The sequence below is a fragment of the Psittacula echo genome, assembly GCF_963264785.1.
Source record: "Psittacula echo genome assembly, chromosome: 5".
Lineage (NCBI taxonomy): Eukaryota > Metazoa > Chordata > Aves > Psittaciformes > Psittacidae > Psittacula > Psittacula echo.
In genome coordinates, this window is record NC_137739.1 from 70,752,346 (window position 1) to 70,778,856 (window position 26,511).

The window sequence follows — 26,511 nt, forward strand, 5'->3', positions numbered from 1 at the left end:
CACGTAGTTGACAAAACCTGTTGAAATCACAGGTATGTTGCAGGTTGTGCATCATGGAGAAAGTGGGTCCAAGCCCTGGGGGCTTACAGAGATCATCACATTGATCTCTCACACACTTCTCATGTGCAAGGCTGAAGGGATGATTTGGAGAAGATACTTTATTACTCCTTTCATCAGATAATTAAATTAAGTCACTGTAAGACTACAAATTTTAAGGAATTACATATGCATTTCTAGTGAACAGACACACACGGATATATATACACTGACATGTATTGAACATATTGGTCAGGCACCTGAACAGTCTGCCCCAATTTATCCTTGCTTTGACAGACACCCTGCAAAGGGCTGTCTGACAATACATTGTTTTCCTCCAAAAGTGGATCATTTTGCTTCTCTTTCTCTGGCATATTTCCATTTACATCTTGACCCTAAGAGAAATAATATCAAACAAAACCTAGTTGTGTGACTGTAAATATTGTATTTTACTATTGAATCTCTGAATGGCAAAAATTGTTATCTAAACAAACAGGACAAATATTCTGCTGCAGTTGTAAACAAGCCTTACTAGTTTAAAAGAGGCTCTCAGAGTTCTTTCACAGAAGTGTATCTGAAATTTTCTCATCTATATACCTTCTCCCTCTGTATCCTTATCAAGGATACCTGCTCTAATTAAGTGCAAGAGAAAGCTGTACTACACTTTTTAATAGATACTACTGGCTTGTTACAGACTTCTTATAACAAGTTAAGGGAGTTCTTCCCCACATCTTTGATTTTTATACACATGTACTTACAGAAGGCTTAATTTCAATAAAATAAAGGATGCACCTGAGGGGCAGAAGCCTCTTTAACCCGTCTTCCACTGTCATTACCGTCAACAAATACACTCACATCATGCTTTTCCAAAGGCTCCTTTAACTCCAGCGCAGTCAGGCTTTCTTCTGCAGCAACAGGAGTACCAGAAGTGATCTGTATCTCTCTCTTCAACATTGTATCTGCGTTACCTTTCATCTGTATTTCAGTACCAAACTCCTCTTTAAACTCAAGGGCTCCACTTGAAATATTTTCTTTCTTTTGCTTGACATTTTCAAGCCTCTCTTCCAGACTTCTGTGTTCACTCTGAAGTGTTTCAATCTCATCCTTAATAAACTTCTGTCCTGGTGAAGAGGTGTTTTGTTTAACAGTTTCTGCTAAAACCAAAATCTTCTTTAACGCGTCTTCACATCGACTAAGAGGTCCTTGCTGTTCCTTTAAACACAAAGAAACATTTTATTGGAAAGTATCCTCACTCAATATACTTAATGTTAAGATCTAAAGTCAATCATTAAAATCATAAACATTTGTTGTGAACAACAAAGTGTGCTGAAAAGCACATGCAGGCCTATTTGCTGCAAAAGGTCAAGTACTAAACTACTAATTTTAGTTAGTTATTTTAATAAGCAGAGAACACCTGAAGCTATAAGCAGGCCTATTTGCTGCAAAAGGTCAAGTACTAAACTACTAATTTTAGTTAGTCATTTTAATAAGCAGAGAACACCTGAAGCTATAAGCATCAAGACAATGATAAAATAATCAGACAGTATGCTGTGAGGTGTATGATGATCTTTCCAAGTTCTGAGCAAATAATTCCCACCCTCTCTTACTCCTTTTTCCTAATTAGAGGTATAGCAAATACTGGAGGATGGGGAATTGCAGTGATCCGTATCTGAGCTATTGTCTCAGCTTTCAGTAGCTCTCTATGCTCACAGCTACAAGACTTTGTTATCCAACCTGCAGAAGTGCAAACAAATGTCTACTCATGTGTGAAGAACACTTCTTAAAAATGTTCACCAACATCTTCCTAAGCTTTTTGCTCTGGCTAATTTAAAGACACCGACTAACACCAAATTTAATCTCTCTCCTAGTTATGCCCAGAGAGAAAAAAAAAAACAACAAAAAAACACAAAAATCAAACAACAACAACAACAACAAAAAACCTCAAATGAAACAACCAAGTTGAAGAAGCCTGTGTGCTTGAGCTAGGACAATTCTATCTTCAGTTCAGCTGACAATAAAAGTCCACTCAGTTTATTAAGACTGTGTTTAGGCCTACAGTTATCTTGATAAAATTAATATAACATATACTTTATATTTTGATAAGATTTCTTATTTTTTTCAGTTTGACACATTAGCAGTTCTTGTTAATAAATGTGATGGTCTGTACAAGCCCCTAGGACATAGACCCACTTTCTCCATGATGCAAAACGTGCAGCATACCTGTGATTTCAACTGGGCTTGCTCTGCTGATGGTTGCTCTGTTGCTGGACCTTCATAGTCAGCAAGCTTCTCAGAGAGAGTTTTCAGGTCCATGCTTAGGCCTGATACCATATCCTGAAACTGCTGGTGCTCTTGAACATGACTTTCTAATGTCTGCACTATGGTCTAGAAACCAAGGAATTTCTAGGATTAGTTTACCATTAGCTCAAACAAATGTAATTTACCCACAGCTTTCCCAGGACCTCAGCAGCACAAAAAAACCTGCCTGCTATAAAATATATAGCTAACCACAGGTGCACAAAAAATACCTGGCCCTCTTCCCAGCACATCATGTCCTCCACGGTGAACAAAATGTTCATTAGTAGCAGGAAGCAGAGGAGTTTGCACTCCGTAATAATATACCTCTAAAAGTGATGTCTGCTATTTAAAATAGATTAAAGATTAGATGCAGAATGCCACACAGGGTGCAAAAGCAATTTGCACTAAACTGGATGGAACCAATAACAAACAAGATGCAGAAAAAGCCATTCATCCTTCCAAAAGAAAAAAAATGAATAACCAACTTATTGTGGCTTGGAGTTTATAGGAACAAATGTTTCATATTACAGCTATCTGAATTTGTTTATACAGGAACAAAATGTTCTTCATACTTACTGTGGTTTCATTTATTTAAATTTATCCCTCTGCAAAGCACAAGGTGGTGAAAAAAATGATCTTCTGGTGCTCTTTTTCCCACGGGGTGGGGGGAGGGGAAGGGGAAATTCCCTGTCCTACAGAGGAACTTTCAACCCCCAGTTTTACCTATAAACTTGCCATCTGAATGACACTACAGGCAAACAGTGAGAACTGCAATCAACAGGCATACCAATAATCCTATAAGGAAAGAGAGGTTCCAACCTGTAGCTGGCTAAGCAGATTTTCATGTTGTTGCTTTAATTCCAACCATTCCAACTCTGTGAAGCAGGGATCCCCAGTGTGACCCTGTAGGCGATCTTCTTGGCTTTTCAATTCATTAAATAGGAAAGTCAAATCTTCTGCTTTCTGCAGGAGGCTGGAATACTTTGTCAGCTGAGCTTGCTTCTCTCGTAAACCAGGTTGAAGGGCAAAACCTATCTCCCGTTGCTGTTTCTCCAGATTGGTTAAAGCCAGTCTCAGATCATCTTTGCTTTGCTCGTATTGCTCCCTGTTGAACTGAAGTTGCTCCTGAGGGCTAAGAAAAAATACTGTGTTTAATAGTATTAAAATTTTTTATTAATTTCCTAGAAAATGTCAAACTGAACAAGTCAACAATCAGGCTGAACTTAAGCATGCTGAATACTTTTTTTTCAGGTTTTAAACTACTTAAGTTATTGCTACTGAACTGGACAAGTGACTAACCCGCTTAGACCTTAGCCTTCTAAAGCCTTAGTTTCTAGCATCTGAGATGTGACGCTCAGGCTTCATATTTTTTCACTTTTCATTACAGCAGAAGTTCTGCTTAAAAACTACAGTATGGCTATGAATCCATTTTCTTTGACAACTTCTTATGACAGTCTCCTGAAAGAGAATGTTCTGTAGATGATACACATTGCATTAGTTGAGATGGGAGGTGCAAGAGTGTTTTAGAGATATAGACAACAAAACTAGCATATGGAATATGGGTCATGCTAGCACAATCCAGTGCCTACTTCCCCGACCTTGACATTGGATTGCAGATTGTGTGCTTTATGAGCATGCATGCTGGCCTGCTGCAGGTGAACAAGTTGCATTTGCCCACAGGAAATATGCAACTATGATGAGTGAGACAAAAGTAAGATTTCTATGTTCACACTTAGCTCAGTGTGATGAAGCTCAGATATTTTCCAGATGGAACTTAAATGCCAACATTTGAAATTATGATCCCACACAAACAAATCCAAATAAATAAAGTCTGGTTATAATACTGTAAAGTACACGAGGATAAGTGAGGACAAAAGCAAAGCTTAAGTGTTTCATTTTTTGCCCCTTATGATTCGTATTTTTTGGAAAATGAGAAATAAAGTGTTAGCCTCACATATGTTAAGTACTCTTGCTTCAAGTTCCCTATTCCAGCTTTGCACTGCTGCCATTACCATGTCACACCTGTTATTCACAGATCTGATCCTGCAAGGTCCTGGAACATCTCTTCAGACGTACTCAGCACCCCATCTCCTCCCTCAAACACATTGTGAAGAGGGTGCTCTGCATTCTGCTGTATTGGATCCAATACAGCCAATGCTCTACCTTTCTGAATGCCACTTGTATTGCTTGCACAAAGTGCTCAGTAATAAGAGAAGGCAACTGAATATTCTCAAAAATATTTGTTTTAGTAATTCATTGCCTGGACATTTTTAAAGAAGTATACAGCAAAGTTCCCAGTGCTTTTACTTAAAGCTGGTTCAAGGAGGTTATGGCAAACAAATATCTTGAAAGTGTCTGTATGTGCAAGTTTATGTTTACACAACACACCTGAAATCATCTGGTATGTTTTAAAGGATCAATCTGGCTCTCAGACACAGTTGCCACAGTGCCAGCAACACTAAAGTGCCTTTACCAGCTGCTACAGCCAAGAAAGCCTCTCAGAAAGCCAGAATAAAGCAGGCTTTAAAAACAATTTAAAAATCCCAACCTCCTGGATTTACCCCAAACTCTTCTGAAACAGTACAAACCTGTGGAAAGGTAGATCCCACCTCTGCTAGGGATCACACCTGGGGCACAGAGCAGGGAAGGGCCACAACAGTGGCTAAATCAGTGTACCCTCACTGCACAGCCTAATGAAACAAGGAGCATTGGGTCCATATTTATTTGGGTTGGGGTGTTTTTTTTTCATTTTCTTACAGGAGTGGCTGAGTATCAAAAGTATCAAAAGCAAATCTGAGGCAAGCTGGGCAGACCCCATCAGCTGTCCTGCCACATCCCTTATACCTCCTGGCTACATCCCCCACTTGACCTTTCAATCCAACACTCCAGAAAGACAAGTATTTCTGTAGGTATCTTGTTGTGCCCCCAAAGAACACAAATTCAATGGAACTAGTACAGGAAGAAGAGAAGAAAGTCAGTATAGCAGAATTGCCTCTTGGCAAATTCCACATTACCTTCTATATTCAGTGGCCAGCTGACAGGTGCTTTCCCACTTGTGCTGGAGCTCAGAAATAGTCTGCTGAACCATTGGCTTCTTATTTTTTTCATTTCTCATTAAAGTTTCTCCTAGAGCTACCATGTTCTGTATTTTGGCCTCTCCTGCATCTTTGAGAGCTGTGATTTCCTGTATTAAACAAGAAGCAGAAGCAGTACATCCACAACTGTTTTGGGGTACAAAATAAAAGGTATTACCAATGATTTGTTCATACTTTGTACTGTGCTGTTCAAGACAAAAGAAATCTCCTTCCAATATACTACATAATTGATTCATAAATGGACAGATCACCTAGTTTTAGAATGTCTGGGATAATGAAGCTGATTTATTAATTATTCTCTACATAAAAAAACCCCAAAACCAACTCACAGTATTGTGCTGATAAATAAAAAAAAAAAAAAAATGCTTCAAATCTTAGAGAAAGAGATTCGTCACAATGTCACCCCTTCCATATGTAAAACCCAGCATTCTTTATCCTAAGTAGTCAGAGAGAGGAGATACTGAAGAGGCCTGAGAAACCCACCACCCAGGCAGTGGAGCAGCCCAGCACAATGGCACTTTAGCACACCTGAAAAGCCATGAGAGATGTCCCAGCTATGTTACTGACTACTCTCTTCACCTCTGGAGCAGGCTATTAAGGGAAGGTGCACAACCACTGGGTGCTGCTCCACACAGACGTGCAACAGAGAATCTGATGTGCGTAATAAACTACACAAAAACAAATCAATCAACCCACCCAAACACATTTCTCTGCCCCCAAATAAGTCACAAAACCACAGGCCATCAGCAGTGACAGTATCTTTTACGGGGTAGTGACTCATAAAACATTCCCCCGCTATTAGCATGAACTATGAAGTGGAAAAGGAATACTTTTTACCCAATACCTTTACTTGATTAATCCTTTCATCTGATGGCAACTCACTTTCCTGTGAACTCAGCTTACTAATAGCCTCCTCGAGCTTTTTGATCCAGCAAGAAACATCCTGGGCAAGTTCTTCAAAATTCTGTTCTTCCACAGGAAGTCTCTCAGTATTCCCTGCCATTTCACTTACATGTGTTACCAGTGTCTGGTATCTACTAATAAGATCACTGGCTTCTGAAACAGTTTGATATTCTGTTAGCCCAGCCTCCCTCAAGGAATTTGCAAGCTGAGCCATGGAGTCAAATGGTTTTCTGAAAAATACAAAAAATTAATAAACATCTATTTGTTGTGACAACGTCTTTAGAAGACAGTTCTTAGATAGAGACCAAAGAAAACAATACCTCTGCGCTAACAGTGTTCTATATAACTTTTCAAGTTTTGTCTCATCGTTTTTGATTTCTTTCAGTTTTTCTTCCTGAGCAGTGAGCCATCCTTCCAAGACTGTACCGCTTTCTTCAAGGCTAAAGAGAATATAAATACAGACATAGGTCAAAATAAAAGGCATTACTGCTGCCAGCAGTGTTTTGCTGAAAAAGTAACGTAATGTGCCTCATCACACAGCTCTAAGCACAAGCTTAATTTCTAGTATCTCAGTTCACATCACTGAGACTATTCATAAACCCATACTCCCATGTAACACTGAGTCTGCTATGAAGTGAAAAAACACACGAAGCATACAACAAAACACTCATTACCCTTTATGAAAATTCATCTTTAATAAAAAGCAGGGTTGTTTGCCATTCACTATGGCTGTTTAATAATGAATCATTTTGCATCCCTTGTGATTAAAATGTCAGAAACTACATTAGTTCCCTACCTACTGAGCTGCTGGAGAGAAGAACCAAGTTCCTTTGCCCGTTTCTGACATTTGGAGATCAATCTTTGTAGTTCTGCTTCTTGATCTCTCACACGGCTGTTAAGGTGGTTAATGCTTGCTTTGGGCAAGTAATGCTTCACTTTATTCAATAAAGTTTTAACTTCTTGGATATCTCTGTCTTTACCTTCAGATGTTAGGAAGTGCTGAATAAGAGCACAAACACAAGATGCATCTGTCAAATTTTCTGTTGTATAATAAATACTTATGTTACAAGAGTTTTTCAATTTCTGTTATCTCCATAATATTTTCTATAGCAGTTCCAGTCCCTGAAACAGAATATATGTTAATTGACAGCTTGCTGATGATTCCACTTGTAACTGGTAAAGTTGCTGTTTGCAAAATAAGGGGAAAGAGGCAGATGTCTTGGATTTTCCTCTCTACAGTACAAATACACAGAGAAGAAATAGGCAAGCAGCATTCAAATCTAGCACTGGCATCACTACGTCTTCTTCTGCTGAACTGTCATTGCTGCTCATAGATGTTGTGACTTTCCCTCTTTTCTGTTGATTCTGTCCGACAGAGCGAAAATCTGGCTGCAGCAAAGTGAATGCAATTTTTCATATTTGAGTCAAATGGGGGTCAGAATTTCATTTTACTCTCCACCTATTTGATTTTCTGCATCTTTGCATATTGAAGTACTTGGTGCATTGACTTTCACTAACTACTGTCCTGTCTCTCACTTGCCCAGCTATGTCTGAACATGAGCACTAATACTCCATTTTGAAATAGTTTATTTTCAATCTACTTACTGACATAATGCTTTAAGTTACAAGAAATGTTCTTTCAGCCTCAAGTTACAAAACTACTGTAGATGAATTTGCCCCCAAGAACAGTCTCCTGTGTAAAAAGTAAAACTTAGAGTACAGTCAACTTTAGAAATTTGAACATTTTAATACTTCACCTTTAGCCTTTGCAGTCTTTCTTCCAGTATCGGTTTTGTTTTTGAGGGGTCAAAGCAGTCCTTCAAAGACAGCTGAGTGCTGCTGAACCAGTCATTAAAATTCTTGCATTGACCTGAAAAAACAGATACGTTCCAATTTTCTTCATTAACTATATTGTGTAAAAGAAAATCCTATTTAACATGAAGATTTCAGACAATATGTAATTACATTTGTCAGTGCTACTGTCAAAGGCTGCTTTGCACACCAGGACACGTGACAAAAAATGCTGTAGCTCATACTTTTTATTAATTGACAATAAACATACCTGTTCATTTGGGAGGGACAGTCTGCTTCCCGGGTTTGCCTACTGGCAACTTTTATCATTTCCACACAAATAAGTATGACTCAAAAACTATCTGAAGACGAGACTATCTTTGGGCCTAATTCTACACCTGCACAACCCTGTATCTGTATAAAACTAAAAATTATCTAATAATCTTATTCATTCTCATAACTAAGATTAAGTAAAAAATGACTGGAAAAAAATGAAAACGTTTTGATTTTTGTATTTTTTCATGTAATGTTCTGACATATTTTCCTGAATTATGATTTATATTTCCTCTATCTATTTTTTACACGTGAAAATAAGAAATAAAATACTTTGATTCAGATTGAGTGGTTGTTTGGAATCAAAAGCCATTTTTATCCAAATCTTTATCTTGTTGAGAACCCTGAAACTGTTTGAGCTATTGAAGCAGTTTCAGACACCGAGCCAAGAATAAATTAATTGTATAACCTTTAAGAGATTATGATGGTCAATACAAACCTATAAACCTATGTAAACGTGAAATGTGTTTGCTTACGGTTCAGAACACCAATGAAGTGATCTTGAAACACATGTTTCTTCTTATTAAATAAATCAGTGACACATTTAAGCTGCTTATTTAATTCATCCACATCAGGACAATCTGTCTCTTCTTGGAGTAATGTCACATAGTGCTCTTGTTGCAGAATTTTCTGGTGTATCTCCTGAATATAAAAAAAAAAAGGACAACTGTTACAAAGAAAATGTTGAAGTGCAAGCAGAAGTTCCCTGTACAGAGCTGCTGTTGTACCAACCAGAGTTTTGCAAAAGGATTTAGTCCTGTCTATGCGCCAAAATAATTTCTGAAAGTATACTGAATTAATAAGGCAATCAAATAGGTAAATACAAGCACTAAACTCTCCTTGAGCAGTACGTATACATCTGTATGCATACATAATCACACATATAGTCACTCTTGCACATTTTGGCATCACACAAAATAGGTGTGTGAAATTCACAATAATATAGTATGTTCCAGAGAATATAATACCTAGAAGCTATAATGCCTTAGCTGCCACAGGTATTATTCCACCCCTAAATGCCTTACTCTGTAGGTCAAGTCCCTGTGGGTTGAAAAACAACTTGGAGGGAGCTGAGAGAATTAATTAAAAAAGCATCTTTCTTCCAATGCCTGTGATTTCACTGCCCCAAACACGAGCAGACTGATGCCCAGAATGTGCATAATCCACTCCTCAACAGGAGGCTTAAATCTTGCCAGCTTTCAACCTTCCAAGCAAGAAGCAGCTTTATTCACCTCTCTCCCTGGTGCAAAGAGTATGAAAAGTTGGCTCAAATTGCCTACTAGGAGCTTCCCTTGCACAAAGACAACCTCTGTGTATTACCCAGTCTTGGAAAACATATAACCTAGTACCCCCACTACTGCTTCAACCTACATTGGATAGTACATTGTTGTCATGCCCATCACTAACTATTTGCAATAGCTGCAAGAATTAACTAACTACATCTGATAACATCCAGTGAAAACAGGCTTTCTTTCATGCTTCTGGCAGCTTAAGGAAATATTCAAGCCAGGCTCTTCACCTGAGTTATTTTAGCACTTTACAACATACATAGGAGAAACACTTATGAAGTCTTGCCCAGGAGAGAAATAATGAACAAAATTATAAAAGATGCATAATTTGTGGCACGCTACCTCTAACTTAGTAAAGATCTCTAAGGTGTCAGAAGGAGATAAAGCTTTTAAAAGCGATTCAGTCATTCCAATCTGTGTCTTGGCCAAATCAAGGTCTCCTTTTAGTTCTGCTGTATTCAAGCTGAGTTCACTGGTTCCCCTCTTCGTTGAGAAGAGCTGTTTTATTAGCTCCATTTTTTGCACAACAGATGACCTGATGATCTTAAAATTGAAAATAAAACATAGTTAAGAAACTATAGAAGATTGATTTCCTAGAGTATTACTGAACTCCATGACAGACATAAAAAGCAATAAAATTACCTGAAATCCAGATACTTCAATCACAGCTTGTTCCAGTTTCTTTCTCTCTCACTCCACAGATTGAAAAACAATAGTATTTAAGCCCTGTTCTTCCTAATCAGCATGGCTGATTTCATCTTTATTTGTGATGGTATTTACTGGTGCTGCTTTACTAACAAATTTATTTGTCAGTCTACCCTCAGCTGGATGAAGGCCTTACCTGCACTTGGCTATCATGAAAAAGACGGTGCCAGCTCCCCCTGTAACACACCTCCCTTCAGTGATCCCACTAGGGCAAATTCCCCATGCCGATCCAAACAATAGGCAAGGAGAGTAGAAAGGTAGGGAGCTCTGGCTCAGACCAGTCACACGGAACAATAGGTCTTTAACCTTGTCCTTAAGGCTTGTGCAGATTTGCAAGAGACAGCAACTGAAGGTCATCTGGTGCTCCCAAAGAGCAGTGTGCACAGTACAAGGTTGCCGAGTCCTTTCCTAAGCTCCTTAGATCACTTTACCCAGTGAATCTCCTCTGAGTTCACTGCCTGCTGAGGATAAACACAAATAGGCAAACCAGGTCAAGCTCAAGGTACATCTGATGGACACTGGGATCACGTTTAGGGAACTGGTACAGGATAATGGTAAGCTAATGTGGTCTCAAGCAGTGGAGAATAATTTATTCTTTGCTGTGTGAAGTTAACACAAAAAGATGTAGATTTCCTTATGATATCCCAAAGGAAAACATCACAGGAAAACACCACTCTATGCAAATAGCTACATGCTACCAAGCTACCTTAAGCCATATCCAGGTAAAGGTACAGTTTAAAACAGTCAGCATGCTGAGCTGCTGGGATCCCCAAAGGGATGACGAGGCCCACTGTTACTGGCCAGTAGCTAAAAGCCAGATATCACTCATGTTGGCCTCTTTCAGCAGGTCTGCAAAACAGCTGGGTCACGTCTAAGTTCCTAAAAGGCACAGGACTGAAAGAGGCCTTTGTGTTTAAAATGACAGGTCTGGTTCTAACAGCTGTAGAAAAACAACAAATGAAAAGTCGCTGCTAATAGCCAACAAAATGCTTCCAATTCTCTTTGGCTTGATTTAAGTCAAACCAAGACATGCTTGTGGCAAAGATGATACTAGAAGCACAGCTTTAGTAATGAGTACTGGCGTATTAGCTGTAAAAGTGTCTTCGTACCTGTAGCTCCAGTGGAGGTTCATTACTATTTAGAAGTTCTTCTATCTCAGCCACCGTGTTGTCAAATTTCTGTAGCTTTTCCTCTTGGGCTTGTAAGCATGCCTGAAGGTGGAAAAACACATCGGTAACTGTGTTTCCCCCAGATTAAATTTCCATCTTTCTCTTCGAAAATTACATTGCTGATATTGTGATTCTGCAATGCGGCATATAGAGCTTCCACAGCTGATCCATATCCTGATTTTCATTTTAATAATTCAGACTTTTTTTGGTGTTAGAGTCAGAAACACTCTGTTTCACAGGTAAAGCACTTGTTAATGCAAATCTACCATAAACTTATCAATAGTTGTTATTTTATTTTGTGATTATATTTATATAATTATTATTATAATATATAATTATAACTATATTATTATGACTAATATTTATTGTATATGTTATGATTATTATATTTTTATTGTAGAATAACTTATTCTATATTAAACAAAATAAATTTGCAAGAAAATAATCTTTAATTTTTTATTTATTTCTTGCAGCTACTATTAAAAAAGGGATATGCTCAGATGTTTCAGTCTAGAACTGGCATCCTGATGATATGCTCTGGTAGGGACTTGATAAAATACAAGCCATGCTCTAAGCACTTTTTTAACATAGATCTTTTGCATATGTAAAGACCTCTACTCTACCTTTGAATGGATTTTGGAACAAGCCAGTAATGTGGAAGTAAAATACCAGGTTCAACTTAGAAACAGGATAGTCACATTGTCTCATATTCCCAAACTGATACTCCAAACTCCCTCAGGACAAAGTACTCCTTCTACAGTCTCTATGCAAGCAATCATCAAAACCCGTTCATGTACTGCAGCCCTTAAAAGAGTTCCCATTTGCATTTGCATACTTGCTACAGTGGAAAGCAGGACTTCTCACACATTATTTATACTGAAATTATCTTTAAGTATACAGTCAAATAATTCATTACTCTTTTCTTTGGTGGCAGGCTTCTTGAAAGCAAGTGCACCGGTGTTCTGTTGGGTGGTCACAAAGGACCCTGGGTTTCAACCCTATATAACATGATACATATTGCAACAGTTCGTTTGGGGGTTTTTGTAATTAACATTAATGTAGAGATGCTTCAGGATCAACAACAAAAGAAATAATAGTAAATAGATACCTGAACCTGAGCTGCTCTGAGGTATTTAAAAAAAAATAGCAACACATAGAGTTCAGTTTTCTCTCCTCTATTCTGGTTTTATAGTAGCTCATAGGAAACATAGTTTCTCTCTCCCTTGCCCTCTTCTCCCCTCTCTTTTGAGAACTATCCTCTCACAGAGGAGCAGCAGAGGAACCTTAAAGCAGCCACCCCCAGCACAGACCTTCCCAAGCACCAACAGAGGCTTGCTGGGGGCATGGTCACATCATGCCGGGCTTGAGCAGTTTCCAGGTAACAAAATGACTCCTAAGATGCAGTTGCCAGCTGGTGCATTTTTACTGGAGCCATCAGGGACCTGAACCACGCCAGGTAAGTTCCAATAATACAATGGTAAAGGCAATAACAATGTGACAAAATATTAGCCTCTGCACAGTATTTATACTACTGGCTCATTGGGAAGATCTATATACAAAGAAGACATCAAAAACGCTTTTTACTGCTCTGCAAATTAAAACAAACAAGCTGTGCTCTGTGCTAACAGTAGCAGTAATGCTGCAAGTAAGTGTAATTAAAACCAGGGCATTTGTAGTGTGTAAACACTGAGAAAAAAACGCATGCATATTTTCGGACAAGCATATATGGGATATATTTACGTCTCAACCCTATGCAAGCAGGAAATATTTTGTTTAGTAGATACTGGCATATAGCTAGTATATACCAACAAAGTGGCATAGCTGGTCAATTATGGATCTAAAGTCAGAAATCTAAATATTTACCCACGTATGTGAGGCTCTTCAATGGCACAGAGCTTGTGCATGTGCTTTTGCATCCAACTGCACTCTGATACTAAGAGTTAAAGCTACAGTCTGTGCAACAGGGGCATGGGCAGCTCAGGCTCTGCTGGTGCAGCCTCTGGAGACCTTTAGCAGCCAGTCACTACTAAGGCCACACTATGTTTGCTGGAAAGCATACCAGAATAAAGACTGCAGGAACAAATAAGACACCTCTACAACCTCTTCCTGAACCGTGCATTCTCTGATCATTTCTGAGGCTCCAGCATCTTCACTGATAGGCAATTTCTAACTGGAAAACTAATCACTACCCTATACACAATCTCTTCTCTTTCTTCTCTAGGCACAAGGAAACATGTGCACCATTGCACTCTAGACTACAAGCTTCCCAAGCCTTCTTTGCTGTTTGTACAGCACAAAGGAATGAGAGAGCTTCTGTAGTCTAAAGCAGCATTTGCAGTGTTGCACTAATTTCAAACAATTTAGTATACATATACTCCATTTATTAGTTTTCAAGGTTTGTACCCCCAAATATATTGTACAGTATCTTGAGTGAAACTATGCATATACAACTGCAAATGTTACAACTTCCTCTGCTTTTGCAGTGCTGATATTTCTGTGATGTGCATGTTTACAGTCCAAAGTCCATATCACTCCAGTTAGAATAAAAGATTTCCATTCAACTTACCTTCAACTGTGTAAGGTTCTCTTCAGTCAGACAACGGTCTTCTGCGTTCTTAAGTTCTGCATGTGCCCAAGCGTCGATTGTACCAGATAAACTAAGAAGTTTGTCCCACAAAGCCTGAGCTCTTCCCAAATTATCACAGTAGTTTTCAGTCTTTTCATTGATCTACCATGAGATTTATGTACAGAAAACACATACGGATTTCAAAATGAGAGTTATATTCTAAAAGCAAAATCAGCATAATAAAATCAGAGCAAAATGAAACCACCCACAAAAAAAAGTGCAGCAAGGGAAAAAAAAAACCTCATGCCTTCACAGTAAACTGGTCATGGAGAAGATATTTAAATCCCTGCCACACATGTCACCAAACATACCAATCACAACAGCAGCTTGCCAGTTTTAGGGCAGGTTTAGGAAGGAGCCTTGCTCATTAATGTTTATCTACTCTCAGTAAATACCATCTAATCTCAGTATAGATGCACTGCTTAGATTGACAGTGGCAAACATTTCTCACCAAAAGCATCAGCACTGTAATTCTCCAGATTGTCTCCAAAGACTAAATCCACAGAAGTTGTTATGGAAGCTTACAGATTCATGCAGAAAGCACAAATATTGCCTTTCTGCCTTTCCTAGAATTATTTACCGTCAAGGAGTACCCATGATATAAACTACCTGACAGATGAGAAACATTACGCCAATAGTCACTTGACAAGCTCTGCCCTGGTAAACACTTGGATTTATCTCTTTAGAATCTCTGCACTTAATTTATTGCAAATATTACACACACGTCAGAATCAATTACTATAATGCATAAGAGATAAGACCACCCTGATAATTTACTTTTTACATACATCCAGCCATCTGTCCACAATAACGTTAGCCTCATTCTCAAATGGAGGCTCCTCAAAGCTTCTCATTTTATTGAGCTGGAATTGAAGATTTTTGCAGATCTGATTTATTTTGTCTACATCTTCAGCATGATCATTAAATTCCTCTTTTGCCTCTTCAATCTGTGAGAAATGTAAAATGGATACTTATGAACATGTTTACTTATGACTGTTTATTCAGCAAAATATTTTTAAATGATGCATTGTTCTTTTCAGTTTAGAGAAACAACAGCCTTACAAAAAATAATCTATTTTATATATAAGGAATTTCATATATGACGAGATTAAGAATGCATCCTGTGTTGTTATATCCCTGTCATGCTGATAGGAACATTTCTTTGTTAGAAATCTGCATTATTCTGTTATTGGTTACAAAGCAGCTGAGTGGGAACTGTGGATAATATATTTCTGACTAAGAGAGCCAAAACTATGGTTTGCTTTAAAATTTGCAATTGAAAGATCCAAGGGGACTGTACATCCATACACAGACCCTCAATTACAGAAATAAACAACGCACAATATAAAAATCATCTGAGATACTATTACAACTAATAAAAAATATAACCTGGCATTCTGATCCCTAGATTTTTAACTGCTTTTTTAAAAAAGCTTAAATCCTACTTAAATGTAGCACTGTCAAATATTCCATTGCCAACTGAAATGTCCCTTTTTCCTACTTTCTATTTAACCACTAGACCTCTTCTTTGTGCCTAATTGTAACGTCAGTGTTTACAAACAACATGGAAGCTCGCTGGAAAAGAAACACTGACCTCTAGTGTTAGGCAACTTGATATTAAAAGCTCTCATTTGCCGGAGACAAGCCTATTAGAGCCACTGTGATAAGCGCAGCAGCACTCACAGATCAGAACAAAGTAGAGGAGCTTCCCTGCTACTATTTATATAATTATAAATAAAGAATTACCAGTCTTCAAGGGCATGCCTGTACTGTGCCACAGCTATTGCAGACCACAGTTCTGAGAGTGGCAATTGCAAAACTGAGGGTGAGGATAAAGGGTTGCTACCAGAGAGAGGGGTCTCCATACAAGTAGGGACCAGTGCATGCAGGCAATATCCCCTGCAGCAGGAGCCTGAGTGATACGACATGCCAGAAGTCTCACTGGTGAAATGAGTGATAAGCCTGAGTGATATGAGATGCCAGAGTCCCACTCTGTCTTAGCTAAACACAGCCTGGCACACAGAGACACCACCCCAAAGCCTGGAGGAAGAAAACTTACATTCCTTCTTGAATTTAACCATCCCAGGCACTGCCTGAGAGCAAATGTTCATATGGGCGATGCTTCATCAAAAAGCCTAAAAATCAGATCTAAACAGCCAGCTATATAACCCATCCAGGAAATGTGAAACCTGTACAGTAAAATGGTCACAATGGACATGATGCTGTTCAGTAATCCCTTAGCCACAGACAACTATGTCCAATGATCGTATTCACTTAGCTAAGAAGAATGTAGCTGGCTGTCCAATTTTTGCCTGAAAAGGTGGTAAACTTTAAATTGAGGGGGTGTCCAGCAACACCTGCTCATTCAGTCTCCTCAGCTAATGTAAAAGCTACTGCAAATATCAAAGACAGCACGGAGCAAATGCTTATTACAGAGGTCAAGGCTCTTATACAGAAGGTCTGTCTTTCAAGTAGGTTTGTGACATAAGACAAGTGAGAGGAGAAATACTGAACTGTGTTGTTATGGCTTCTGACCACAACAAATTTAGGTCAGCAAAGTCAGTGTGATGGCACAGAATCATGCTGCAAGTGTAAGCAGCTCAAGGAAACACTGTAAAATCACTCAAAACCATTTTGGCCTCCTAATCCACATTCTAAGGCAGCACCATGCTAGCAAGCTCCAGGCTGTCTCTGGTGGCAATGACATACAGTGAGGTTCACAAGCTCCAGCCTAGGAAGCAATATAGATCTGTCACAGCCCAGTCTATGAGCAGATGTGCAATGCTGACATAACCTTACTGCTCCTGTTCCTGATCCAGCCTGCTTGAAGATTTCTGCACAGCACTGGACAGTGCAGACAAACCCCATAGCCCTGCCTGGGACCCAGCAACATGAGCAAGGAGAGAATACAGGTCTAAATTCTTGGTTATAAGCTACAGTGATGGCAGAGAAACAAGCAGCCACAAGGAACTGCATTACCTATTATTTCAGCTTTCAATGGCACAACATTTTTAAGCATCTTCTTAGCAACAAAGTAACTCACTCATTTTGTATAGTTACAAACTGCCCACTATAAGCTGTTTAACTTGGTAGAAAATAAATATTCTAAAGGATATGGGTGAAAATGGCTGATTTCAACATGTAGTTTTGGTAGGACAGGATTTTGTCTTATTTTCACATAAGATCATAGTTTTCCTATGTTGTTGGGTTTTTGTGTTTGTTTTGAGTTCTTGTTTTGTTTTGTGGTTGGTTGGTTGGTTTTTAATCCCTCTGCTTTAACAAGACACAGATTCATTAAGCAGAACTAGACATCAACTTAAAACCAGGGTATGGGCTCTAAATCTATTTTGGAAGCCAAAGTTTAAGCAAGGTCTTAACATATTCCCTGAAGGCTGAGTGTACAAGGGCAAACTGACATATAAACACTCCCAGGAAAGGGTTTTGCTTCCTTTTCAGTAAGTTCTTGTAACTCACCTTTGTTATTAGTCTGTTCAAATTCTCCTTCCCCATGTAAGAAGTTTGCTGGGAAAGCACAATCTCCTGTTTCTGGATGATGCTGGTCAGACTAGTTTTGCAGCTTTGATATTGCTTCAGGAGCTCCAGAGCCCTTGCACACTGCTCCTGGCTATTAAAAAAAGAGATGTATTATTTAAGCCCTAAGCATAAAACAGCAGCCTCAACCTCTTGTTAGTTTCCTTCTCCTATATTCAAACATGCGGGGGATTTTGATTACTATATCTGGAAGAGAGAAAAGGGAGATAAATTGTACCAGTCATAAACTCTGCAATACTATGTGATACCTGGTGTGGTATTTGGACAGGTTTTGCAATCAGAAATTCCCTTCACCATTGGATGCTTCTGATTTACATTTAATTGTGATGTGAATTGAGCAGTTCTGTCTGTATGATACTCTCCACCTGAAAAATGTGCTCAGTCATCAGTAAACTGGAATACAACATGCAGCATATATCACAACAGCTTGGGTGCTGGGCAGTGGGAAATGCCACCTCAGCCCAGCCTTCCGTGGGATATGAAAACAGATTATTCCTACTGACACCTGTGCAAGCCATGAGGATTAGCAGAACTGTGCCAGCCCATACAAAGCCTCCAGGCACCTTTAAAAACCGTAAGAGAAGGACAGATGCCCTGGGTGATCAATCATAGCCTTTCCCAGCCCTCACTCTCACAGACTTATCAAATCAAGCTCCCTTAGTCTTTTCCTGCATAAGAGACTGTTTTTTCCAGCTGTCTTCTTTCATTTGCTCCAGTTTAACTTTTCTTTTTGAATGTGCTGGCATGAAATCCACAGCAAATACAGAAGGCACATCATTCCCAGCAGCAGCCAGGTTTTTATTTTGGGTACCAACTAAGTCCAACATACCACTATATACCTGCTAAATGACGAGACTGTGATGTCTTAAAAATATGTAACATTCAGGAGCACTGGCTGCAAACTTCTACGTACAATCCTTTGCTTTATGACAGTTTATAGCATCTTAACAGCAACATTTGCTACTGTATCAGTATTTCATTTACTTTAAAGTATGGTCTAAGGCTTTTTTGCTGTTTCATTTCACAAGCAAACTTCTTACTTGTACCATACTACTTTTAAATGTAGCCTTTCTCCTTACCATTCAGCAAGCAAGAATTTTGTGTCCTCCCATAATCTCTCTGTAACTCCGCACTGTTCACTTGCTTCCTCTGCTTTTTTCTCTTTGATCTGTAGGAGCTTATTAGCAATTTCTTGCATAGGTTTCATTTCAACAGCAGCACAATCCAATTCTTTTTCCAATTCTGTTAATGATTTTACCCTTCATTAGGAAAAAAATGAAATACAGCTTTATATTAAAGTAAGTCTCTGATTTTTCTCCAATGTAATTATAGTATTCCTAAGAAATTCATCTTGAGCTGCACATACTATATTGAATGACATCACAGAAAGTCTAATTTGATCTTCGGTTTCTGAAGTAATTCGACACGGTCCTTCAGATGAGTTATGCTGACCTAAGCCCTTTGAGAAAGTAATCAAAAATCCTAGAGACCAATAGGGTCTGTATGAAGGTAGTCAATTCTTTTGTATTAGAAGGTAAGCACATTCTGGCTATCTTAAAATATGGTCTAAGAAAGGAAGCTATACCATAGTGTGGGATTTCACAACTTAAAAATGGTCACATCATATCATCCCCTCTCCCCTCCCTTTTTTCCTTCCCATAAACAGTACTAAATTGTTTACTCATCCTTTGCAAGGCTGCAAAAGCTCCTCTGACAGCCAATAACATGATCTGAGACACACAGATCATGTTATTGGCTTTCACAGGTTGTGGTAAAGTAACAGAAGGCAAAGTTTCAGACCACACGCATTAGTGCTCAGCAAGAAGACCCATCTCCCTGTTTGACAGTTTTCTCACTCAAAATTAAGATCATAATCAACCTCCTCCTGTTTTTTCTTCATTAATGCTGCTTCAAACAAACACATACATAGGAGTTTGAAAGACAAGAAAACATGGAGAAGGCTTCCTTATTTAGGCTGTGGCAAAACAAGTAAAACCTAAGTTCACTGCTTCTTCCAAAGCTCCACAGATACTTCACAACACATTCAGATTTCAGTGAAGGTGCCACAGGCCCTCTGAGTTCACTGAAATTATGAAAGTGAGCTTTAAAAACAAATTCACCTTTGTTGAATAGCTGGAACTGTTGGATCCTTCAAGCCTATTTTGTTAATTCTGTCATGTACATCCTGAATGCTTTTAAGGAGTTCACTGTTTTTTGCAGAAAATGTCTTGTATAAGTCTTTTTCGTCTGTAAGCATCTGCTCGCTTGAGGGATCATAAGTCACATTTAGCTCTTCAGATAAAGTCAGAACAAGGTTTTCACAGCAAGTCTTTCTCCCACATTCAGAATCTTCCAAAGAGATATCAACTGTTTGCAAGCGTTCATCCAAACATTTGGCCTCTTCTGCCATACGAGAAACTTCTTGTGTAGCCTCTCTCAATGCTTTTCCATGTATTTCAGGCTCACCTGGGGGATCTGTCAGGCATTTTATGGAAGACTGAATCTTCCTCAATGAGGCCATGAAAATATCCAGATCTTTAAGGACTGTCTCACGGATCTGCATTTTATGGCTCATTTCTTCAAGCTGATTTTGATAGTAAATCATAATTTTACTTGCAGCTTGCAGATCTATTGGATTAAATTCATCTCTTGCTGAACTATCAAGGTGTTCCAATTGTTTGCACACTTCAATCTGATTTAATATGGATCTCTGTAGTTCCTAAAATTGAGAGAATGACCAACAGTGTTAGCAAGTGAAGGAAAACCTCTATCCTGCATTAAAGCTGAACTTATGACTGAAAAATAAATTATACTAGCAATAAAATAAGTGCTAAACTTACATTATTAGGGTGGTTATTATTTTATTTATTATTTATTTATATTAATTTTATTAAGGGTGGTGAAGAAAGAAAACCCCTTTTTTTCCTAATCTACACTCCAGTGGAGGGAAAGAAGAAACAGCTAAATCACCACGCACAGGGAATTTGGGCAGTACGACAGAAACCCGAAACCTCTTTCCAGCAATCAGTCAAAAAGGAGAGAAAGATGACGAGAGTCCTGGGACTGAAACCAGCAGGCTCTTGCAGTGGGAGATCACTCAGAGCACAGGCAGGCACATAGATGTTACTCTGCCATCTTTTAATTTCTTCATGCTATACTTTTTGAGGAGACTTACAAGCATTTAAAAATCTCTTGGTGACGTCTGCATTTTACCTGGTTACAGCCCTAAGACAAACAGCAGTGAGTGTTATGAAACTCCAAAAAGTGCTAAGAGCTGGGAAAAAATTAGGGTCCTTCCAGCCAAAAAGAGTTATCTCAGACAGAGAGTGCACATGCTCGCTGCCATACAACTAGAGACACCTAAACCATGCTTTGCTTGAGAGCCAAGGGCAGATAAATGCAAACTTGCAGTTCTGGACAGCTGAAGCACCTCAAGTATGAAGTAAGGCTGAGAAATTGGAAAGAGACTGCTAGAAAAACAGTCTCTTATGCAGAAAAAGACTAAAGGAGTTTGGTTTGATAAGTCTATGAGAGTGAGGACTGTGAAAACAAAGACAGGGGCTGTTCAGCCTGGAAAAGACAGCTGTGTGGAGACCTCATAGCAGCCTTCCAGTATCTAACAGGGCCTTTAGGGATGCCAGAGAGGGACTCTTCATCAGGGACTGTAGCAATAGGACAAGGGATAATAGGTTTAAACTTAAACAGGGGAAGTTTAGGTTAGATATAAGTAAGAAGTTCTTTACTGTGAGGGTGGTGAGGCATTGGCACAGATTGCCTAATGAAGTTGTGAATGCATCAAGGCCAGGCTGGACAGAGCCTTGGGCAGCATGGTCTAGAGTGAGGTGTCCCTGCCCATGGCAGGGGGTTTAGCACTTGATGATCTTAAGGTCCTTTCCAACCCAAACCATTCTATCATTCTATTAATATTCATACTGTCTAATAGACAGAGCAGAGCCTAAGCATAAGATATTGATAGCAGGTGAACAAGTTACTGCATACATGCAGAGCTTCCAAAAGCATCCTGAGGTGTGCTCAGACACCTCAGCAGATATGACACAGGCAGCTTAGCTTGGCTAACAGATTAACACCACATTACGTAAATAACTCAAATAAGTGATACAAAAGCCAGGAGGGAAGACTGTAAATCTGGATCAAAGGAAAGTCTTAAGCTAAGATGAAAAGTTCACGACCATGGTTTTTATAGTAGAGCCTGCTGAGGGTCCCTGTCTGGCTCTACAGGAACAATGACATTTAAAGCAAAGGGAGTAAAATGCTGTTACAGTCTTTAGAAGATTTGGGAAGTGGTCCCAAACTCCTGAGTGAAAAACCCACGAAGTTCCCCAGTTACTAGACGTATTAAAAAATATTCTGGCTAAAGTGTGGTCTCTGCATTTTCCCTTACCTTTAGTTCCCTGTAAGCAAGATCACTATTCATCAGATTAAACTGCTGGATGTCCTTTTTTTTCAGCTGCTGATCTAATTCACATAGAAGAATGGATTCATTTTCTATTGGCAAAACAATTTCCAATGCAGTCCTTAATGAGTTTGTTCTACAAGAAAGGTAACAAAACATGAACTGTGAAAACAAGCAAGAAAAGACACACAACATTTTACAAGCACAAAAAGCCACAAAGATAATGTAATTGACTAACAGATCGTCCTCCTGAGGTCAGAAGAGTTTTTCTATTGATTTATAAGAAAAGCAGTGTGAATCCCAGTGAATTTAGCCAAAAGGTTCAATGAACTAACAGTAAACATGGGAATACTGCACAGTCGTGTTACAAAGATCTGGCTCTGGAGAGATTCACACTATCTGCAGTGTGTGTATGAAGCAAGGATAATTAAGAACCTCACTTGGAGTACTGTGTGCAGTTCTGGTGTCCTCAACATAAAAAGGACATGGAACTGTTGGAACAAGTCCAGAGGAGGGCCACGAGGATGATCAGGGGACTGAAGCACCTCCCATATGAAGACAGCCTGAGAAAGTTGGGGCTGTTCAGCCTGGAGAAGAGAAGGCTGCGTGGAGACCTCATAACAGCCTTCCAGTATCTGAAGGGGGCCTACAAGGATGCTGGGGATGGACTATTCATCAGGGACTGTAGTGACAGGACAAGGGGTAATGGGTTAAAACTTAAACAGAGGAAGTTTAGATTGGATATAAGGAAGAAATTCTTTACTGAGAGGGTGGTGAGGCACTGGAATGGGTTGCCCAGGGAGGCTGCGAATGCTCCATTCTTGGCGGTGTTCAAGGCCAGGTTGGACAGAGCCTTGGATGACATGGTTTAGTGTGAAGTGTCCCTTCCCATGGCAGAGGGGTTGGAACTAGATGATCTTAAGGTCCTTTCCAACCCTAACTATTGTATGATTCTATGATTCTAAGAAAAGCTTAATCATCTTAATTACTTTTTTTAAAGGTTAAAAACGCGCAGGTATTTTCTGTAATGCACACTATTCCCCTCACAATACACAAATCAGTTACAATGAACTGTTCCTTAGCTAATATTATGAAATGTTATTCTATACCTGGTACTTATAATATCTTGAAGCTCTTTCCATTCTCCTTTCAGTTTGCCTCTTGTCTCAGAGATGGCAGCCTGCTGTGCTTTAACCACAAGATTTTCTAAGGTAGATGACATGTTTTCCAATTTTGTCCAACCAGAACTGGTTTCACTCTCTATCACCTGAAAGATACGCAGCTCTACCTGCATTAATATCATAATGTATTTCTCAATGGATTGGGCAGTTCATAATATTAGTCACAACAGTCTACAGAAAAAGTGAAAACATCACCCAAAAGTAAGAGCTATTTATTGCTTTCTTCTTCATTAAGACTCTATTTTTAGCTACATGCAAATCCCTCCCAACTTTTCATGACGAAAATTCCCAGGTCAGACATATACCTTGTCTACATTTAGAGAAGGTTCAATAAATATGGCTCAACCATTTTTACTACAAGTATGAATGGAAAATACTTCAACTTAGCTCTGCTCGAAAGAACAAAAAAACGTAGAACTGAACAAAGTTCTGAGATGCTAGATGAGCTTTGTATTCTTTTCAAACAAAGACTTGAAAAATTGCAGTAATAAATTTCTCAACATCAATTATAGGCCTTTTATCATCCCCTTAAGGTTTTCACAAACATAATCAAGTTATAAGTTCTGGAACAGTTTCATTCTGCACATAAACCACTGCCATTTGACGGTTCAATGATGACTCCTCCAGCCCTGACCATGGTCCATCACTTACCGCTCCTGCTGAAAAAAAAGCTGCTTTCTGCAGTTATTTTTTGCATTAGACCTACTTCAGCCTGCAGATCACAAACTGGGACACCTCAATTTCTTCTTCCATCAACACTTGCAAAACTCCAGTGCTAAGTAGGAATGCAGTTCTCCTGAATGCTAAACCTTTGATTTCCCTTCTAATAAACCTGGTTGTAAGCATGCTCCTTTTTCCTCAATACACGTAACTGAGAGGTGAGAAAATAGCAATTTAGGCACAAAGTATATTTGTGAAAGACGAATACTTACCTGTAGTTCCATCAGCTTATTCTGAAGGCATGAAGTGCCTTTTATTTCATCAGTAAAGCCAGATGCTACTTTATCTCTGCTGATTCGTAAAAGTTCCTCCATGTTTCTTATCTGTGTATTATAGCTAAAGAAAGAAACAGTCACTTGCAGAAACAGTATTACTTGTAATTTAATGGAAAATGGCAGGGTATGGGACTTGCTGACCAAGAGATTACCATATAAAATAAGCACGGTCTATTGCAAATGCATATTTTTACCTAAATCCCAAATGAATGGGCATAGATGAGAAGCATATAAAACACCTGAGAAATCGCTCATCTGGCTAATTTTCAAGTATGAATGCCTGCCTGCACACTCTACATTCAGTTTTATGAATGCAAAAATGACAGTTCTTTAAAATTTTGTAATATTTGAAGTTATTAGTAAGGCAGGTACAAATTTTTCTGGCCAAGAAAAGAGCGGAAGAAGTTCTATAACTTTGAGTGTTCTTGCTAGGAAATCCTAATGGTTGAAGCATTTAGCTACTATAGTGCTTTCTTACCAATTACAGAGCAACATTCAGTAAACTATTGAACAGAGTTCAGCATAGCAAAAGTGTAACCTATGTTTATTACATTCAGTTGATTTATGAATGTCTAGCATAGTATCATCTTTTAATATACATGCATTTTATCCTTTAAAAAATACCTCTCTAATAAAGCTGATACGGACAAATCACTGTCTTCCTCAAATTTTTTTGCACAGCTTTCTCCATTGTGATGTTTCACATCTGGTTCCAAAATTGTATCTGCATCAGGTCTTGAGGACTAAGTAAAAATAAAAAGGTGACAGTGACCTCTGCATCATGTATCAATAGTCAAGACCAACAAACATAGAAGACCAGTTGCTCAAATATCCCGCAGGAGATGAGAGATACCATTCATGAATACAAGTTGTTTTTAAACTCTATCATGAACCAAAAGAGCAAATTTTTGAACACTTGCAGCCAGGTCATTCATTCCTTCCACAGCTAGTGGGGCCTTGGCATGCACAATTCCCTTGTGCAAGTTTTTGTTGCAGTTCCACGGACATCCATGGGCAAACCACAACTGCCTTCTGCAGCTTTTGTCGGGCTGCTTATACTAAATGCTTTTACATATCTCCTGCCTGTATTCCAGCATACTTTCTACTACTCAGTTTGAAGCCGGCTGATGTTATACAATTCATACTTTTGATTACCCAGAACAGATTTCATCATTGTATCAGGGACAATATTTCCAGCCTTACAAGAGATGTGCCTTCTCAATAGCCAATTCCTACATATCTTCAAACTTCATTTAAATGCAGTGGGTCCCTTCCTATAAATCACCATTCAGGAGGCTGTCTGATGAGCTGTCTTCAGCCTTACTTGCATTAATGTTTACTCTAAATGAGACATCTTCTGTGGCATCCAAATGGCAAAGTGCAGCATATTCTCTCCTTGAAGTTATTTCTAAGAAAATACATGTGCTCTGTTTCTCCCTGTATTTTTCTAAGGCAAATACCTCCAACTCCTCACTATTTTTAATCTCTCTGTCCTCAGAAAATTGATCAGATTACTGGGACACTATGGAGGATTTGCACTTGAACACAGCTTCACACATGATTCTTGCAGCTGAAAACCACCCTTTAGAAAAATAAAATGCAAAGTTGGAGACATCTCCTCAGATGCCTAGTTCTGTTCCTTGCATGTTACTTTTTAGTATTTACTCAGTCTACATTCCCAAGCATAATGGGTTTTTGACATCTGACCAGATGCCTGAGGTCCTACCACAATACAAACAGTAAGAGAAATAATCAGTTTTCCTTTAGGCAATGATCTCCCCTAGACAGAGCACTGTTTTCTACAGTAAGTACAGACTTCTTACCTCCTGTACTGAAACAATATCTATTTGTTGAGAAGAACTGGGCTTTTCTCCATTCTCAGAAGCAATAATGGAGCTCCTATGGTTTAAAAGAAATTTCAGCTGAAGAACAAAACATGAAACACAAGGGGAAAAAGAAATCCTAGCTAATGATTAAAAAAAAGCACATCTGTGATGAAAGGTACTCAAATATTGTACTTGCTAGTTTATGAAGCTTAATACTAAACGTTTAAATGTACAGTTGTCCACAGTAATGTACTTGGCAGTACATTTACAGTATCATAAAATCTATACATATATCTGA

General features: G+C 38.8%; 1 protein-coding gene across 1 annotated transcript in view; it reads right to left on the reverse strand.

The window, feature by feature from the left end:
* The window catches only part of SYNE2 (spectrin repeat containing nuclear envelope protein 2), a gene marked incomplete at both ends in the record, with an annotated part of 167,744 nt that overhangs the window by 113,197 nt on the left and 28,036 nt on the right, over positions 1 to 26,511 (reverse strand). Inside the window, 22 exon segments of the mRNA XM_080618232.1 lie at positions 297 to 431; positions 892 to 1,248; positions 2,257 to 2,421; positions 3,154 to 3,466; positions 5,349 to 5,518; positions 6,274 to 6,562; positions 6,653 to 6,772; positions 7,129 to 7,331; positions 8,090 to 8,202; positions 8,933 to 9,098; positions 10,088 to 10,288; positions 11,560 to 11,661; positions 14,186 to 14,347; positions 15,034 to 15,192; positions 17,720 to 17,870; positions 18,877 to 19,056; positions 19,918 to 20,516; positions 22,200 to 22,347; positions 23,321 to 23,478; positions 24,325 to 24,448; positions 25,012 to 25,130; positions 26,211 to 26,286. Coding sequence (XP_080474358.1) covers positions 297 to 431; positions 892 to 1,248; positions 2,257 to 2,421; positions 3,154 to 3,466; positions 5,349 to 5,518; positions 6,274 to 6,562; positions 6,653 to 6,772; positions 7,129 to 7,331; positions 8,090 to 8,202; positions 8,933 to 9,098; positions 10,088 to 10,288; positions 11,560 to 11,661; positions 14,186 to 14,347; positions 15,034 to 15,192; positions 17,720 to 17,870; positions 18,877 to 19,056; positions 19,918 to 20,516; positions 22,200 to 22,347; positions 23,321 to 23,478; positions 24,325 to 24,448; positions 25,012 to 25,130; positions 26,211 to 26,286 — 4,210 coding nt within the window.